This window comes from Labeo rohita, chromosome 18, assembly GCF_022985175.1.
Source record: "Labeo rohita strain BAU-BD-2019 chromosome 18, IGBB_LRoh.1.0, whole genome shotgun sequence".
Lineage (NCBI taxonomy): Eukaryota > Metazoa > Chordata > Actinopteri > Cypriniformes > Cyprinidae > Labeo > Labeo rohita.
Window position 1 is genome coordinate 16825316 of NC_066886.1, and position 13957 is coordinate 16839272.

Consider the following 13957-nt stretch of genomic DNA (forward strand, 5'->3'; position numbering starts at 1 on the left):
AGCACAAAGTCTTGATATCTGCCATGTCATTGGAAGTAAATTCCAAAAATGATTATAGCATTTATATAAAACAGAACAACAAAATTGAATAACATTTACAGCATTTACATATAAAAATACTTGCACATGAATTGTGCTACATCTTTAAAGGAATTATGTACGAATAGCTAAATGACCAAATAAAATCAAATATACTCTGCACACACAGTTCATACACTACCAGTCAAATGTTTTGAACAGTAAGTTTTTGCTATTTGAAATAACTATTTTCTATTTGAAAATATTTTAATTTATTCCTGTGATTTCAAAGCTGAATTTTTAGCATCATTACTTCAGTCACATGATCCTTCAGAAATCATTCTAATATTCTGATTTGCTGCTCAAAGACATTTAGTATTATTATTATGTTGAAAACAGCTGAGTAGAATTATTTCAGGGTTTTTTGATGAATAGAAAGTTTAGAAGAACAGCATTCTGAAATAGACATTTTTTAACATTATAAATGCCTTTAACATCACTTTTGATCAATTCAAAGCATTCTTGCTAAATAAAAGTATTAATTTCTATACTGACTCCAAGCTTTTGAATGGTATAGTGTATAATGTTTCAAAAGCTTTTTATTACAGATAAATGCTGATCTTTGGATCTTTCTATTGATCAAAGAATGAAAAATCTCAACCGTTTTAAATATTGATGATAATAATAAAAACTGTTTCTTGAAGTGTCACATGATTTCTGAAGGATCATGTGACACTGAAGACTGGCGTAATGATATTGAAAATTAAGCTTTGATCACAGGAATTAATTACATTTTAAAATATATTCAAATAGAAAGCAGTTATTTTAAATAGTAAAATATTTCACGATATTACTGCTTTTGAGGTATTTTGAATCAAATAAATACAGGCTTGGTGAGCAGAAGAAAAATCATTAAAAAACATTAAAAATCTTTTGACTGGTAGTGTATAACAAAATGTGTGAATTTAATAAATAATGTCATTATATTTAGTTTAGAGGCATTTTCTTGCACGGTTGTAGCATTAGCTAACTACATGCAAACAGGTTCCTGAAAGAGACCACAACAGTTTGCAAAATAAATTGTTGCATTTTTCACTTCAGTCCAGGAGCCCTCGAAAGAAACGGTTCCATTGTTGATAGTGCTGCAAACAAAAAAAAAACAAAAAAAAACACAAAAAATTAGATTAGATTAGATATAATCTGACTAAATATTTCCCAGATTAAAGAAATAGTTCACCCAAAACATTTAGGCTGCCTTGAAGGCCTTAAAATTTCCTGATAATCATCTTCCATGTCATTTAAGATGTTCATGTCTTCTTTCTTTAGTCGAAATTAAGAAATTAAAGGAGAAGTCCACTTCCAGAACAACAATTTACAGATAATGTACTCACCCTCTTGTCATCCAAGATGTTCATGTCTTTCTTTCTTCAGTCATGAAGAAATTATGTTTTTTGAGAAAAACATTTTGGGATATTTCTCCATATAATGGACTGCTATGGTGCCCCGAGTTTGAACCACCTAAAAAATGGCGTTTAAATGCGGCTTCAAACGATCCCAAACGCAGTTGTAAATGATCCCAGCTGAGGAAGAAGGGTCTTAAATGATTGATTATTTTCATAAAAATAATACAATTTATAAACTTTTTAATGTCAAATGCTCGTCTTGTCTTGCTCTCCCTGAACTCTGTGTATTCTGACTCAAGACAGTTAGGCTATGTAGAAAAACCAATCATATTTTCTCCCTCAACTTCAAAATCGTCCTATATCGCTGTTTTACCTTTTTTGTTAAGGGTGTTTGATCTTTTTTGCATGTTCACTTTGCAAAGACTGGGTCGGAACTTCTGCAGCAATGTAGGATGATTTTGAAATGATTTCTGAAGTTGCGGGAGAAAATATGATTGGAGTTTTTCGACATACCCTAACTGTCTTGAACCAGAGTACACAGAAGTTAGGGAGAGCAAGACAAGATGAGCGTTTGAGATTAAAATGTATTTAAATAGTTTTTTTTTAATGTAAATAACCGATTGTTTCGCTAGATAAGACCCTTCTTCCTTGGTTGGGATCATTTACAACCGCATTTGAGATCGTTTGAAGCTGCATTTAAACTGCAAGTTCAAAATCGGGGCACCATACCAGTCCATTATATGGAGAAAAATCCTGAAATGTTTTTCAAAAAACACAGTTTCTTTACGACTGTAGAAAGAAAGACATGAACATCTTGGATGACAAGGGGGTGAGTACATTATCTGTAAATTGTTGTTCTGGAAGCAGACTTCTCCTTTCAGTTGTAAAGAAATTATGTTTTTTGAGGTAAACATTTCAGGATTTTTCTCCATATAGTAGACCCGCAAGTTTGAACTTCCAAAATGCAGTTTGAACGCAGCTTCAAAGGGCTCTAAACCATCCCAGCCTTTAAACTGCATTTAAACTACATTTTGGAAGTTCAAACTTGCGGGCACCACTAAAGTCCACTATATGGAGACAAATCCTGAAATGTTTACCACAAAAAACATAACTTCTGTAAGTGAACTTCTCATTCCAGGATTTTTCTCCATTTAGTGGACTTCTGTGGTTCCCAACGGGTTGAAGGTCCAAATTACAGTTTCAGTGCAGATTCAAAGGGCTTTACACGATGCCAGGTGAAGAATAATGGTCTTCTCTAGCAAAACAATTGGCCATTTTTAAAAACAAATATCTAAATTTTAATACTTTTTAAACACAAATGCTCATCTTGCATTAGCTACACGATGCGCATGCACGTCTTCACGCATACGTAATCACGTTGGAAAAGCCACACACGCTCAGGTCTTCATCTGTGCAATCTCATTTTCTTTTCCAACTTCAAAATTGTCCGACATCATTGTTTTACCTTTTTTTTGGTAAAGGGTGTTTGACTTCCTTTGCACGTTCGTACTGGTATGGTACTTCTGCCTACATCACACGTGACCTGATTACGTAATGCGTGCAGTCCAGCTAGTGCGAGACAAGCATTTGTGATTAAAAATATATATAAATTTGTATTTTTCTTAGAAAATGACTTATCGCTTCACTAGAAAAGACACTTATTCCTCATCTGGGATCGTGTAGAGCCCTTTGAAGTTGCACTCAAACAGCAATTTGAACCTTCGACCTGCAGAAGTCCACTATATTGAGAAAAATCCTGGAATGTTTTCTTCCTGGATGAACATCTTCATGGGGGTGAGTAAATTATCAGGAAATTTTTATTGTGCAATAATAAGTGTAATCCTTTATATGGATGCTCTGCAGTGAATGGGTGGCATCATAATGAGAGTCCAAACAACTGATAAAAACATGACAGTCATTCACAAGTAATCTAAACAACTTCAGTCCAAAATCCACCAACATAGGACTGTTGTGGCTTCTAAATGGTGTTTGATCTGTGCATATTTCTCTCCTGAATAAAACAATCTGTGCTCCAATGTGATTTGTTTATTACAAACACACAGCTTTTCACTTCAGACATCAATTGATGGACTGGAGTCACATGGATTACTTGTGGATTATTGTTTTTATCAGCTGTTTGGACTCTCATTCTGACGGCACCCATTCACTCCAGAGGATCCATTGGTGAACAAGTGATGTAACACTAAATTTTTCCAAATCTGTTCTGATCTCAATCTCGTCTACATCTGGACAGCCAAATGATGAGTAAATTCTCAGCAAAGTTTCATTTTTGGGTCAACTATTCCTAGACTAAACATTTCAGTCCAGAGTGCTTTTAGAAAACTGCAACGCAAAAATATTCTCTTTCCTCACCTTTCAAAAAGATCAAAACAGCAAGTGTCAATGTTGGGTGTAGTGGTATTGAAGACTCCATTTCTAAACAGTTCCACACAGTCCAACGGAGGGACGAAAAGCAAACCTACAGGTAGATCAAAGAACTCAATACCAGACTGTGCTTAATAAAAACCACCAGATGAGGGGGCTGTGGCATAGTAGTGCCAGTATCTGATATTAGATTAAAGGTTTTAGGTTTGAACAGTTCAGTTCTGTTTTTGATCAAGGCTTCCTACAGAGGCTTCCTAACCTAATGGCATGTGGTGATAAAGCTGTGATGTTGGTTTGATGTGTCTTACTAAAGTTTTTAATAAAGATTATAATAATTACTGACTGCTTACCTGCAATACAGGCATTGACCAGGGAAACACATGTGCCTGTGAACAAGGCTCTGAGCACTAACTTAGATATGACACTCTTCTTTTCTGGACAAATAGAGGCTGTAGAATAATAATAATAAAAAAATAAAGATATTGAATAACGGTGATAAGAAGTCATACACTGTTAGCAATAAATCAATTACGCAAACAAGTGTTTTGAACAGATACTCACACAGGCCTCCAATCACGATACCAAGAGAGCTGAAATTAGCAAAGCCACACAGTGCATAGGTGCAGATGATTTCTGATCGAACCTGCAAGTAGTTAGATAATGTTTCTGATAAACTGCATTTGACTGTTTATTAACCACGTATTTATACATAATTTGATGAGATATTACATAAATACTTACTGAGATCCAATTTTTATCTATTCCATCTTCTAAAACACCATTAAGTCTGTTGTTCTTGAGCTCAGACAGCTTCTCGTAGGCTATAAACTCATTGAGGAAGAGTTTAGTGCCAATAAGTTCAGCCACTGTAAAAGACTCCTCGTATGGAATTCCCATCATGAAGGCCACCGGCATAAACACGTAGGAGCAGATCAGCTGAGGAGTTGAAGGTAATGACTCTTTTAAAACACTTTGATAAAGATTTGTAGAATAATGATTATGACTCTTGACATAACATGTAAGTATATAACCGTTCAAAGGTTTGGGGCTGTAAGACTTTGTATTCACTTTCCATTCTAGAACCTTTTGTTCATAAAAGAATCCTGAAGTAATGTATTCCAGATTCCACAAAAATAGAAGTGTTTTGTGAAGAAGATTTGTGAACATACACCTTACCGAATCTGTTAAATGTTAATTATTTTACCAAAATGCATGTTATTTTTTATTTAGTACTGACCTGAAAAAGATATTTCACATATAAGATTCAAAAGTTTACATACACTTAATTCTTGTTACCTGAATGTTTTTTTTTTGTTGTTGTTGTTGTTTTTTTTGTTTTTTTTGTGGTAGTTGGTCATGTTCCTTTATTTGTCCTGAAAAGTTAAACTGCCCACTGTTCTTCAGTAAAATCCTTCAGGTCCCACAAATTCTTTGGTTTTTCAGCATTTTTGTGTGTGTGCGTGTGTATTTGAACCCTTTCCAACAATGACTGTATGATTTTGAGATCCATCTTTTCACACTGAGGACAACTGAGGGACTCATATGCAACTATTACAGAAGGTTCAAATGCTCACCGATGCTTCAGTAGGAAAAACAATGCATTAAGAGCCAGGGGGTAAAAACTTTTGAACAGAATGAAGATGTGTACATTTTTCTTATTTTGCTTAAATATCATATTTTTTATTAAGTACTGCCTCTCAGAAGCTACAGAAGACAAAACTAGTTCAATTTACCCTGATCTTTAAATTCAAAAGTTTTCACCCTGCCTCTTAATAAATTATGTTTCCTTCTGGAGCATCAGTGAGCATTTGAACCTTCTGTAATAGTTGCATATGAGTCCCTCAGTTGTTCTCAGTGTAAAAAATATGAATCTCAAAATCATACAGTCATTGTTGGAAAGGGTTAAAATACAGAAAAAATGCTGAAAAAGAATTTGTGGGACCTGAGAGTTTTTTTCTGAAGAACAGCAGGCAGTTTAACTGTTTAGGACAAACAAGGGACTCATGAACAACTATCACTAAAAAAAAAACACAGTTGTGGATCATTCAGGTAACAACACAGTGTTAAGAATCAAACATATGTAAACTTTTGAACATTCTTTCTTGTGGACTATATGTAAATGCCTTTTATGTGAAATATCTTATTCAGGTCAGTACTAAATAAAAAATAACATGCATTTTGTATGATCCCTCTTATTTTGGTAAAATAATAAACATTCTACAAGGTGTATGCAAACATTTGACTTCAACTGTAATAGTAATAATCTCAAACATCAAAAAACCTACTCAGGATTGAGTAATACACACCTCAAAAGTGACCTCTGGGTATCCAACCATACCTCCCAACCATCTCAGAGCAGCATTTATGAAGTCCAAAATGGCAAGGAAAGCAATCAAGTTAGCAGCGATGTTTGCCACAAGCCCTATTGATGCAGATGCGCCACCGCTGACAGCTTCCAAGACATTCTGTTCACCACTGAATACACACACACAAATGTTTAGCATGAAACATACAATATTTAGAAATATAAAGTGCATATTTGACTAAACTTTAAAACCCACCCGCTATCAACTTTAATCTGACTCTTAGATGTGAACTTGCTCTTTTCAATTTCAGGGTAGGATAATTTGGAGATGGCTAAAGCACATGGAGCAGCCATCACAGATGCAGAAATCAGAGATGAGGCATCAATCTGTGTAGAGAAAATAATTATTATCCCTTCCAGGGATAATTTTAGCTTTTCATAGAAGAATTCTATAACAAAATGAAGTTGTCGTACCCCAAATGAGATGAATGCACCCATAACACTTCCTGCAATAGTGGCAAATCCTCCAGTCATGACGGCATGAATCTCAGATTTGGTCATGTCCTTCAAATAAGGACGAATCAAAAGCGGTGCCTCTGTCTATAAGAAATAAAAACATTACAGCATTATGAAAGTAATAAGATGCCATCAATAAGAAGATGGTGCCCATCTTTGTCATGAAATGCTTTAAGACATTTGAGAAATTAGATTTTTAAATAATTGCGTACATTATAGGAATGATGAAAGAATATTACCTGACCAACAAATATGTTTCCTGCCACACTGAGAGTCTCTGTAGAGGAGGTTCCCATTGTTACCTGCATTACCCAGGAAATCTTGGCACACAAAAATACATTATTAATACATCCATTCAAACAACATATCTTGAAAGTTTCATAGGTTAAATGAATACTAGACTGAATGTTTTTTACTTTTACCTTTGTGATGATCCATTGCATCACACCCAGGTAGTACAGCACTGACATGACACTGCTGAAGAATATCACTATAGGCAGAGCCTGTGAGTATTGAGAAACATTCAACAGTAAAAATAAACCCATTCATGCATTTCATGTGAAGTATGTGTCATTACTAACCTGGAAAGCAAATATGTTGTCAATGAGGTTGCCAAACACGAATGACGAACCCGCTTTTGAGTAATCCAGAAATATCTGAAAAAAAAAAAAAAAAAAAGAAAAAAATGAAGAAGAACATGACGTTCATATCATATTGTTTTTTCTTCTCTTTTAGTTTAAACAATCATTCATTGTTGTTTGGTTTTAATAAGTTACCACAGATTGTAACATATTAACTTTTAGAGAGATATCTTTCAAGTATGATATTACACTATACAGAGGTGTTCAAATGTCTGTGCAAATGCTTTGCATTTTTCTAATGTATTAAAAAATCATAATAATAATGCTTTAAATTATACCTGAACTTGCTTTCCAAGCCATTTGAACGCTGCAAGACCAGGATCTGTCCTAATGATAAACAAGCCAAGGGCAAACTGTAAACCGAGTCCCCAGAAGACTGTCCTCCAGCTCACCTAATCAGAATTGAACGCAAAAAATGTTTTATTAACAACCAAACTAATTTAAACTATTTTTTTAAACAAATGTTAAAAGCCTTTAACATCCACAAGTGTTTTATTGTTGGGAAATGATAGGTGTTTAATCTCCAATAAACATTCTGATAAGGTTTGTATGAAATCCAAAGTCTACAAAACACATTCCGAGATAAGCAGCTTCAATAAAACATGTACTGAGGAATGTGTGTTGTATCACTCACTGCAGTTCGGTGTGCAGAGAAGAGAAATATGGCAACAATGAATACACAGATACCGCCAAAAGAGATGAGCTGCTCTGGGCGCTTTCGTGTGTCGACTGCCAGCCATGCCACCAGCAGTCCCACCACAATTACGATGAACACCCTGTAACATATAGAGATACCTATGACACATGTGTATAATTATGGTTCCTGTAAGCACATATTGCCCATTTTATTATATTGGGAGCAGTGGTTCTCAACCTTTTTGAGAGCCCCGTGTTGTCCATTACAATATTCAAAGGTTCCCTGATGTAAGATGTTGTCAATATTTCTGCTGTAATTTTTTTCCTTTCTTTTTTTTTTTCAAACTTTCTTATTTTCAGAAACTTCAAGTATTGATATTTTGAAATAAACACATTCTTATTATTTCAGAATTTTTAAGAACTGTTCTTCAATTAAAAACATTTACTGAAGAGAAAAATATATGCAGTGCGATATAGCTGTACATTAGCACGGGGACACAATAAAACATTGTCATACTATCCTTTCATCTGTTTAGGGTCATTTCCGATGACAGTGCTGGCTAAGTGTTACAATGTTAAAAGTAAAATAGCTTTCTTGTTCATAACCCTGTTTCTGTTTCAATATAAAAGTCTTTTACTGCTGACTCAGTTATAAAAACAGCCTCTTGGAACAATGTAATTACCATCACGAACACACACACACCGTTTCCCAACACTATTATTAAATACTACTATTATTTATATATAATATTGTTTATTAAATAATAATATTTAATAAACAACAGCCTCATAAAAGTTGCTATGACTTACAGTTTGATCTGCAAGATCAGTTTTACATGGAGATCGCTGATCCTTACCATTCTAACAATTACAATAAGAGACCAAACATTGCCTGTTAGATTTACCCAAAATTAATTATATCTCATGTTTAACCACTATAGAGGCATCAGAGCCTGTGGCAAATTCCAGAAAAACTGGCCAAGGTAAGGCTGCACTCAACAGGTTAATGAGTCCTGAATGGCCGCTGACGCCCTGAAGCTCACATCTCCGAAAACAAACCGCATATTTGAGGTCTAAACAAGTACATTCTTACCTAAAAAACTCTTATAACTACATTCTGTGACACAAAAACAGTATTATTTATAAAATCATAGTGGACTTGGGTGTACGCCGTGACATGAGATATGAGAAATGCCTCAAGCGGAGTGATACTATCGCTGAAACAGTTGGAGTGCTGTTATCACTAGAATATCGCACTCCTCTCAGCCAATCAGATTCGAGGACCAGAAAGAAATGTTGTATAAATATTTTTAGTTCATTATTGTTATTGTTTTATAGAAATAATTATTAGAAATAGTTACAGCTTGATTTTACATGCTTTTAGCATTTTAATTTATTAATTAGATTTTACTTATTTTAATAGATTAATCATATTTTTAGTTATTTATTAATTTAAATATTTTTGATCATCTTAAAGGAACACTCCTTTTTTTTTTTTTTTTTCGAAAATAGTCTCATTTTCCAACTCCCCTAGAGTAAAACAGTTGAGTTTTACCGTTTTCGAATCCATTCAGTCGATCTCCGGGTCTGGCGATAGCACTTTTAGCATAGCATAGATCATTGAATCTGATTAGACCATTAGCATCTCGCTCAAAAATGACCAAAGATTTTCTATATTTTTCCTGTTTAAAACTTGACTTTTCTGTAGTTACATCGTGTACAAAGAAAAAAATGAAAAATGAAAATTTGCGATTCTCTAGGTCGATATTGCTAGGAACTATACTCTCATTTCGGCATAATAATCAAGGAATTTTACTGCCGTACCGTAATATCATTGTGCCTGCTGCACCCATGGTACGACAGCAAAGTTCCTTGATTATTACGCCGGAATGAGACTATAGTTCCAAGTCATATCAGCCTAAAAATTAACACATTTTCACTTTCCGTCAGTCTTAGTGCACAATGTAACTACAGAAGTGTCAAGTTTTAAATAGGAAAATATTGTCATTATATATGGTCATTTTTGAGCAAGATGCTATCGGTCTAATCAGATTCAATGATCTATTCTAAACTATGCTAAAAGTGCTACCGCCAGACCCGGAGATCGGCTGAATGGATTCAAAAACGGTAAAACTCAACTGTTTAACTCTAGGGGAGTTAAACAATGAGCCTATTTTCAAACAAAGGAAGTAATGACATTTAGGATGTTACAAAATATTTAAATTTCACAACACAACTTTTTTTCTTAAGTATCAAGTCAGCATTTGAGAATAACCTCTGAAGGACCATCTGACACTAAGACTAAAAAATCAGCTTTGTTATCACAGGAATAAATTACATTTGTAAACATATTACAACAGAAATACAATATTGCTGTTTTATTGTATTTTTGATCAAATGAAGTCCAGCTTTTGTGAGCATATGAGATGTCTTTAAAAATATATAATAAACCTTTGAACTGTAGTATATTAAAGTGTCACACCCACCATTTTATCCATTTGACATTGGATTTGAAACATCTTTGTGCAGGCTTGAGGAACTTTCTTATGCTGTCACCCTTGTACTTGTTCACCAGTTCACACACAATGATAAACACCCCCAGACAAGTGAGGATAACCAAAGCAAGTGCCCTCTGGAAGTTCAAATAACATGCAGCAATGAAGTACGCCAAATAACCTGCAATTTAAAACACAAAAACATATATTATATACACTGTCCACTTGGGAAGTGATGGATAGTGTTAAACAATCATAGATTAAAATGTTACCTGCAGCAAGTATTGTCAAAACAATGTACTTGATTATTTTGGAGTGGGTCTTGCAGAAGATCTCTGTGGCTGTGATGGGTAAGCATGCTTTGCTGCGATGAACAATAAATAAATAGGTAAAGATCTTGCACATGTGAAGTCTGAACAACAGAATTGCAACATTTATCTATATTTCTTAATTTGGATGAAATCGTGTCATTTCAAAGGAATCCCATTTCCAAATAATGCAACAGTGACATCATATTTAGAGATTAGTTTCACAATCACACCTCATGCATGAGTTTGACTCCTTCTCCGACTCCTTGTCACTGACAGTCAGTTCATCTGAAAATATATCATCCTGAGAATAGAAAAAAAAAAAAAAATCAATCAAGATTTTAAACTCTTCAGAGAGCTTCCTCATACTTTCTGAAGCCTACCTTCACAAACGTTGGATTGTCCAAACCTTGTTCTTTCCCAAACGAGAAGTCCGTCAACTGTAAATCGTCTATGTCTGCTGTAAAGAAAGTATCAAAAAACTTTTTACCAGCGATAATAAACCTTGATCCAACAGCTCCTTACAAGCTGCAAGTTTCAAAAAATCTGTTTCCACATTTCAACCAAACAATCATTAACTCTTTAACTGTCACCGTCCACTCTGTGGGACACCTAAGTTTACTTCACCATATTACAAATAAATCCTAATCTAATCATGACAAACTATACATCGTTGGAAACGTCTAAGACTCCTAAATAGATATTTTACCATATTTTATTGTTACAAATTATGTAGGAAAAGTAATAGATTAATATATGTCAAGAGTGCAACTTAAAAAAAATCTACATCATAACATGAGTTCTGACCTAAGTCACAAAAGACATTCTTCGTTTCCTTTTTCCCTTCCACGCTTTAGAAATCATAAGAAATTATATATCAGTTCAAAACTTAAAATCTCAAAATTCATCCTTTGAAAGGCATTTTAAAATCAGACATTGCATTACCATGGAAAAATGTACATCAAAATCATATTACAAAATCTTTTCATTCATGAATTATAAAAATTTAAGTCTAGATAGTGCATTTTTATGTCTGTGTTCAAAAATGGGAGTGACAGTTAAAGGGTTACGCAGAAATACAAAACCAACACCTTCTTTTTTAAAAGCACTTGTTCAAATACCAGTTTAAATTAATCTCTAAAGAAAAAAGAGGTAAATAAATGGCTTACTCATTCTGCGTTCTCTTTGACAACTGCTGGGTCTTGAACCTTGAGCTGGGATATATACTCTGTCCGCTCTGAAGTCTTATCATTAATTAACTATGTACTAATGTGTTTTTATTTTAAACACTTAAATGTTGCTATCAGATTACTAGTCAGGGATGACTACACAGAGTACTCATGAAACAGCATCTTCTTATCATTTACTGCTATGAAGCTCCTCCTTATTTCCAGAGGCAACAAGATACAAAGTGTAGAAAGAAACAAACTATCAGGAATAAAAAACGTAACGTGATGAAGGACCTGCAATTCTATTGCTGTCCCAGAGGCAGAGTCACATGATAAACAGGTGCCTGAGAGGAGAAGCCAGTATTATCATTCATACTATCTATTTGATAAGACACCGAGGGCTCAATGATCAATCAAAGCTAGCCCAAATCAAGCATAATAACCAATAAAACCCTGATAGCTGAAAACACAATATAGGCTTGTCCTTTTAAATAATTGGACAGTATTGTAAACAGCAGTTGGATTCACAGGACACTATTTTAATCAGTGAGCCCCGTCTCTTTTGGTTTTTATAAATATCTACACTATGTCATACTTTAATGACAACTGGTCACAGAACAACAGAGTTACATATACAATATTTAACACAAATTATCCACCTAATTATTCTTTAGTGAGGAAGTATATGTGCGAGACTTCCGGTTCATTAGCCGCTATCGGTAAATAGCGAGACGAATAACGTGCAGTAAATGGTAGAACTAATTGCACTACAAACCAGTGTGTTCATGATTGAGATATTACATTAAAATAATACGGTAAAACACAGCAATTTGTAATATCAAGCAGCAAAACGAGCTGTTTTGTACTGGACACGGATGACACCGGAAGACAGACCCATAAAATTTAAAAACGGTAAAAAAAGGTGGATATCATTTAAAACAGAATAAAGCGTGTAAAAACTACAAGCCTTACACAATTAGGACGCTAGATGCCACTGTTGCACATTGTAGAGTATGATTCAGTTTTAAGCTTGAATTCAGAACACCCTGGCAGCAATCTCACATGCTACTCTTATTAATATATGGAGAATTATTAATCTCCATTTAGGCCTAATCTATTAATCCTATATTACTTTTTTTTCAGAATTTAACTGGCTAGTACATTTACTCAAATGCATGACGTTCTGTAAGGTTGTCTTTGTATAGGCTACTATATGATAATGCACAATGTCCAACTTTACAATTTTGATTTTATTTCATTTTCAGATTCATGTAAAATATACCAGCTGTCTGACCCTAAACTTACATTTTATGATGGTATGTTATGCCGGACTCCATAGAATTAATATATTAAATGCAACCATCAGACAGTATGTGGAATCTATGACTGCGTTCATGGGAACTCATAAAATGAAATGGTGCTTAATGCCTTTTAGTTAACGCAAGATGACGCAGACTCAAAGCTTAATAGACCGCAATGTGCATCACTGCATTTTATTGAAGGTCTAGTGTGTACAAAACACATTAGCAGGTATTTATTAAAGCATTTTATGTGCTTTGTTAGAGCAAGCAGTCATGATTCACTATCAACCAAACCCTTCCTGCACATTTTATGTGTCCACTTCACAAACCTAAGGTATTGTGATTTAACTTTGTGCATACTGAAAAGTAAAGGGTTTTTATTGTCATCTATGGTTCAGTAAACTTTTCAATGTAGGGGTTCTTTAGATTATTAAAATAGATTATTAAAATGATCTTCAATTACAAAAAAAAGGTTCCCATTACCGAAACTTTACAATTTATTTTATCTTTGTATAGTTATAGTATGACATTAGTGTATTTAAAAAAACATAAAAACATTATCATTTATTATCATTGTGACCTCTGTTTCTCAAAGGCAGTATCTTTTTATACATGTATTTGCACAATAAGTAGGCCTATTTATTCAGGTTAATATATATATATATATATATATATATATATATATATATATGTTAGGAGTCATGTGTGTCACGAAGAATCACAGAAGAATTTCGTAAGTTATAAACTGGATGAGTCCATCTGTATTGTTTGGACATTGAT

General features: G+C 34.0%; 1 protein-coding gene across 1 annotated transcript; it reads right to left on the reverse strand.

Annotated features, from left to right (window-relative positions):
* Positions 1–36: 36 nt before the first annotated feature.
* On the reverse strand, positions 37–12045 carry slc28a1 (solute carrier family 28 member 1). The gene is made up of 18 exons (XM_051135330.1): positions 11877–12045; positions 11091–11167; positions 10941–11011; positions 10672–10763; positions 10391–10580; positions 7903–8044; positions 7547–7660; positions 7209–7283; positions 7050–7130; positions 6867–6947; positions 6586–6711; positions 6368–6498; positions 6113–6281; positions 4548–4742; positions 4368–4449; positions 4157–4255; positions 3795–3900; positions 37–1160 (listed from the first exon to the last, which is right to left on the reverse strand). Exons 1-18 carry the CDS (start codon positions 11878–11880, stop codon positions 1049–1051), a joined length of 1947 nt encoding a protein of 648 aa, XP_050991287.1. The 5' UTR covers positions 11881–12045; the 3' UTR covers positions 37–1048.
* Between the last annotated feature and the right edge of the window lie 1912 nt (positions 12046–13957).